This window comes from Pituophis catenifer, unplaced genomic scaffold (genome assembly GCF_029215685.1).
Source record: "Pituophis catenifer annectens isolate HBS135680 unplaced genomic scaffold, rPitCat1.0.hap2 SCAF_1, whole genome shotgun sequence".
NCBI classification, from domain to species: Eukaryota; Metazoa; Chordata; class Lepidosauria; order Squamata; family Colubridae; genus Pituophis; species Pituophis catenifer.
Window position 1 is genome coordinate 163,433,442 of NW_027256881.1, and position 6,000 is coordinate 163,439,441.

The 6,000-nt window shown below is 38.9% G+C and overlaps 1 protein-coding gene across 3 annotated transcripts in view; it reads right to left on the bottom strand.

Moving 5' to 3' along the window:
- COL6A2 (collagen type VI alpha 2 chain) overlaps window positions 1–5,719 on the bottom strand; it is a 56,574-nt gene extending 50,855 nt beyond the window's left edge. For 2 of the 3 annotated variants that reach the window (XM_070933154.1, XM_070933156.1), the window contains exons 1-2: window positions 5,563–5,719; window positions 1,252–1,371 (exon numbers count right to left, since the gene is read on the bottom strand). In XM_070933154.1, coding sequence (XP_070789255.1) covers window positions 1,252–1,339 — 88 coding nt within the window. In that variant the 5' untranslated portion in view covers window positions 1,340–1,371; window positions 5,563–5,719. The remainder of the gene's footprint in view (window positions 1–1,251; window positions 1,372–5,562) is intronic. The other variant, XM_070933155.1, reaches the window with a different exon arrangement.
- Between the last annotated feature and the right edge of the window lie 281 nt (window positions 5,720–6,000).

Consider the following 6,000-nt stretch of genomic DNA (forward strand, 5'->3'; position numbering starts at 1 on the left):
ACTGTTGTAAGTTGAGGACTAGCTATATTGCCTTCAGCTCACTAATTTATTAAGATCTTGTTGCCACAATGGCTTTCATGAATTTGTAAAAGTAAGAAATGAATACTCTCTACATTTATCTCATGCTTCCTCCCAAATGATGGAATTCAGTGCAGCATGAAAAATGTCTCAAAGTGATCCCCACTGGACAACCCATTTTCTGGGTTGCTGTCCCAAGTCTCTGGGATATGCCTGAGGCACTGCATGCAGGCAGGCATCCCTTTTCCAACAGCATCTCCCTTTGCTCTCATTCCTCTTTTTATCTTTTCTGCCAAGTCACAAGAATCCAAAGGTATGATGACTCTCAGCTTGGAAAGTCTGTGTAGGAAATTCTCCTAGTTTATCCCTCCATAACTTTTCAGAAACCCACCAAACCACTTGGTGCTAATCCATTTGCTGAATGGTATTCAGTTTGAGTACTACGAGGGAGGGAAAAAGAAAAAAAAATCACTAGTTTTTTTTTTAGTAATACTTACTTTTATATTTTTCCTGAAAATTAAGAAACAACTCTTTTTATAGGGAAATCCTATACCATTTCAGACAAATAGTTGTCCAATCTCTTGTTAAAAACTTCCAGTGTTGGAGCATCCACAACTTCTGAAGGCAAGTTGTTCCACTGATTAATTGTTCTAACTGTCAAGAAATTTCTCCTTAGTTCTAGGTTGGTTCTCTCCTTGATTAGTTTCTACCCATTGCTTCTTGTCCTGCCCTCAGGTGCTTTGCAAAATAAGTTGACCCCCTCTTCCTTATGGCAGCACCTCAAATATTGGAACAATGATAATTTTGGTTGTGCTTTTCTGCATCTTTTCCACCTTTTAAAGATGAGTCAAATAATATAAATGCATACACTCCAGCTGGATTATGTGTGTGTGTCTGTATGTGTGTGAGTCTATACCATTTTCATTGGGGTTTTGTGGCTGCTGCAGATGAGTCACAGAATTCTAGAAAAAATGTAGCTGCTTTAAGGAATTAGAGCTATCTGAGTACACAGTAAGATTGATAACACCCTTTTGCCTTCAGACTCAAAGCACTGCAGAATCCTAGATATTCAAATATATGATTTTGGACATGGATTGTAATCCTAGAACATCTTCAGTAGAAGATTTTTAATTATTTTTTATATTAAACTTATAGCATTACATATTTTCAGAAGGCATGACAGAAGGAAAAAGCACAAAGAACTGAAGTAAATTGAGAAACTATGTTTTTTACCTGCACAAGAAGTTCCTTCATCATTTTGAGCATTGAGGTGGACGACAGTTGTGCAGAGCAGAACAGCTAAAAAAGTTTGTGAGAACATCACCACAATTCTCCCGTCTGCTTCACGTACTGCTAGAATAGAGTCAGCACAAAAGTTAAAACTTTTTGAATTGACTAAGACACAAAGTAGTGGATGCTGGGAAGGTGCCTTACATAGAGTGAAATTTTTAGTCCACCTAGTCCAGCAGAATTCATATGGCAACAAAAGCTGGACAGACTGTAAAGAGAATAGACTAGAGCTGGAAGGGACCTTGGGGGGGGGGTCTTCTAGTTCAGCCTCCTGCTTAAACAGGAGAGACTCCTCAGTAGCCTGTAAGCTCAGCCACGTGCTCTTTAGATCCATGCCTCTCCCAGCTGGTTAAAGCAGTTCAGGGGGATGTTGTGTGAGCGAGTTCTTGCAGTGATTAATTCTTCTTTGAAGGAGGGGGTTGTTCTTTACCTCTTAGAGAGGTCATGTTTCCCCCTCCTCAAGAAGCCATAATTGGATCCCAGCATACTGGACGATTTTCATCCAGGATCTCACCTCTTTTCAGGGGAAAATGGTAGGGAAAACGGTGGTGCAACACTTTAGAGGGCCTTAGAGGAAGCAGATTATCTGGATCCTCTTCAGTCAGGATTCAGACTTGGCTATAGGATGGAAAAGACATCGGCCATGCTTTTGGATGACCTCTGGAATGGGTGGGATGGAGGTAGTGTATCCATCCTTGCTCTATTTGACTTCTCAGGTTTTTGATACCTTCAACCATGATGTCCTTCTGGAAGAGCTCAAATGGGATTGCACTTCCCCAGACAGAACCAGTGTACAATCCGGGGGGTCCTCCTACACTCATAACTCCTGCTTGATGAATAGGTGATAGCTATGTCTAGGAGGTCTTTCCCATAGCTTTGTTTTGTGTGCCAGTTTTACCCATTCTTGGATCTGCAGCCCTGCTCACAGTCATTCATGTCCTAATCACTTCCAGTTTGGACTATGGTGATAAAATCTACATGGGGCTTACTCTAAAGAGAGTATCTCGAAGCTTCAACTGTTACAGGATGCAGCAGTGTGGGCATGTGCACTCCTAAATCAGCACAGGTTACATCTCTGCTCTGCCAGCTGCATGGGTTGCCCGTTTACTTCTGAGTCCAATTCAAGCTACTGGTTTTGACCTTTGAAGTCTTTCATGGCATTGGATCAAGCTATCTGAGAGACCAACTCTCTCTGGCTATATCAGCCTGCCCCACTAGATCTGGTAAAAAAGGCATGCTGTGCTTGGGATCAGTTAGAGATCTATATTTGGTGGGTCACAGGAGACAAGTTTTTTCTGCTGTGGCGCCACTTTATGGAATCTTCTTCATTTTAAATCTCCTACCATAGAGATTTGTCTCTTTCCCCCATTCTTGATTGATCTTGTTCCATAAATTTACACTTTTATGGGAAATCATAATTAAATGAGAAAAAACACATTCATTGAATTAATATGGAGGAAGGAATGGAGATGTCTCATTATTAATCTGAAATTTAAATCAGGATATTTATTTCATCAGTCTTGGGAATATTTGGTTTTAGTGGAAGTTATCTGGTACAAATCCAGTATGAATGTGGCCTGATGGAAGGACTATTTTATTTATATTTTTTATTTAATGAACATATATACCCATTGCCATCCATTGCCCAGAGATTTCTGGATGGTGACAGAAATAAAAATATTAACCAAACTACACAAATCCATTAAAAAAATGACTTGCCCAAGACCATCAGTGAACTCTAGAGGTGAGCAGAACCTTCCAACGGCACAACCCCTGCATTACTTCCCAGGCCACATCCTGTTCAAGAACAACCTCCCAAGGTTGTTCTAAAAGGGGAGCTGGAACCATGTATTTTAGGAGGCCTAAAAGTGCAGTTCTCAGCAATGTCTTTCTGATTTCATCAGATATTAGGACCTTCACAGGTTGGGGGGGGGGTTTGTTTGTTTTTTTGGCTTCCACACAGTCAGTTACTTTTAAGAAAAAATAACTTTAAAATCTATATCTGGATTTTAAAAAGTACTAAATGTTCCTGAAGTATTTTACATATTTTACATATTTTCCTGAAGTATTTTAAGTATTTTATGTAAGAAAAATAATGAGGTCATAAATGAGTGTTTACCTGTTAGAAACTCTGGTTTGGTCTATATATTCACACATTATAAATACATTCTTTTACAGTTCAATAATCAAGAATATTTTGCAGAGAAATGTTTCAAAAGAAAGGAAAATAATCAAGATTGCAAATAAAAATTCTTTCCCAACCCTGATACTAAAAAAAGGCAATGGACAAAAGCTGACGTCTTTTTCAAACAGAAATAAATACTGCATATTGAGCTATGGCTTCTCCCCATAACTTGGGTCTCATAAACCTTAGAACTGAGAAATATAAACTGTTAATGAAAGTAATATTTTACCCCTACAAATCTGATTTGATCTGCAGCCATTTTAATAAAGTTACTACTACTACTTCTTAGGTTTAAAGTGCTTATATTTATGATTAAACAAATCAGGAATTTTCAGGCCTGCAAATCAAGGAATTCCAGCTGTAGTTTGGGTCTCTAATTTGCATTGTGTCTTTACATGGAAAACAGTTTGTATAGGACAGTCAGCTCTCCTTTATGTTTAATAGTGAGGCCCACAAAATTTCAGAAATATGTGGAACTTCAAACAACCTTCCCCAGTATGCTATAGTAGATTGTATTTCTCTGCTGAACAAAAACCATAGTAATGATGTAACAACAAGCTGTTATAGGTGCCCAGAACGGAAATATTTTTAAGTTTTTATATTAACAGCTGATCTTGATTTTGTTAACTTAACAAAAGGAGACATTGAATAGTTCCTCTAACATTGACCATTATTATTAAGAATATTCTTCTCTTCCATTCTCTTCTCTTCTCTTCTCTTCTCTTCTCTTCTCTTCTCTTCTCTTCTCTTCCGATTGCTTTGCTTGAACTTTCTCACTGTATTTCATGTTGTTGTACTAATGCTCTCATGAACCATATGACATTCAATCTTAACTAAAAACCTGGATATAACTTTCCTTACAACTTCCAGATCATTCAGCAGAGTAGCCTTATGCAGAAGAAGAGCATGTTCTGTGGTAGGTCTAGACATTTCCCAATCCAATCCAATCCAACCCATTGACCAGATCAGAATCCTTTCTAAAGAACCATGCAAGGCTGGGCCTCCCCTGGCACTATGGCTGCTGCTTGTGGTGATACCTTTGTGAAAGGAGCTGTTTTTGGACAGAACATGTTCCCAACTAATAGCCAAAGAGAGATTCTTGATGTGTAACTGCTCAGAATGTTCTTCCTCCCTGCATTCACGTCCTTCCACAAAGCAGAAGGCTGGGCTGGGCTGACTTCTGTAAGCTTAGAGACCAAGGTCTGAATTCTGAAGCAGCAAAACCAAGAACCAAGCATGCTATTTGCTGAAGATGCTACTACTTTTGTGTCAAATGATACAAAGCAGGTGGACAAACAGTGTTGATGAATAAATTATTGTTCTATCACGTTTTAGATACATAGAAATATACACACAGAAATTGCAATTTGTCAATCAAACTCACTAGTGAGTACAATTCCTAAATCTGGAATTAAGACAGAAATTTAAAATAGTCAGTGAATTTTGCACTTTCCTTTGTGACACAGTGAAAGCAATATATCTAGAATGGCAGTATTAAAGGAAAGAAAATTAGCCTGCTTTTAAAAGTTAAAATCATTGCAGCATCTAACTGTGTTGCTAGATTATTAGAAGATGTAAAATCCTCACAAATAGTACAGACCAAATATTCTAGTTTCTTAAGCAGAGTTAAACCAGAGATATGTTTTAAAAAATCCAGAAGTGATTAAAAATAACCCAATGATCATTTGTGCTGATATGACCCCACGAACAATACATATTCTGATTAATTACCTCTCTATGTTACACCCCCACCCCACTCCCCAGCTTTGGTGGCTAAAAGAAGGGTACAACTGTATTCTGAAGTCATTTTCCTGCAGGCATAAGAACAACTTCTGCTGAGAAAAAGGCTTTGTGAAAGCAAAGAGGGTGCACAAGAGGATTAGCTTTGCCTCCCTATAACTGAACATCCAAGCAAAAGTTCAGCAAAATTTCCCATCTGTTTGTGCAGAAATAAAATTTGCTTCTCTTGATAAACAACAGTGTTTTTAAACTTGCTTGTCCTCTGATAATTAATTATTAAGAAAAAAAATCACAAAATGGGCAGGAATACAAAGTTGTAGTCAGCTTACCTGCAAAATACTGAGATCAATATACTTTTAGACTGAAAAAGGTAAAATGAAGATGGTTATCCTTTGGTTTCAAGAGGGGGTCTGCATCTTCAGGGAGAAAAGGTCTCTTTCCGTTTCTCAGTTTTTGAGTGAAGGGAAGGAGCCAATCGGGTGTGGCGGCACATTCTTCAGCTCCAGACTGTAACTTCTCTGATGAAAAGTAACAGCCTACTTCTTAATTCTCCTCCTTCGAGTCTTTCCTTGAAAGAAAGCTCCGAGCAGCGTAGTCACATCCGTTATCCACCAGGTGGCGCTGTGGATCTATCAATCCCACCTCGGGAAAGGGCGGGGTGCGCAGTCCCCTTTTCAGAGCAGGAGTTGGTGGGACGTGAATGAAGGCAGGCGAGGGTAGAGGAGGGCTGAATTTTTGACTGAGTTACAAAGCCACGACAGGAGTAG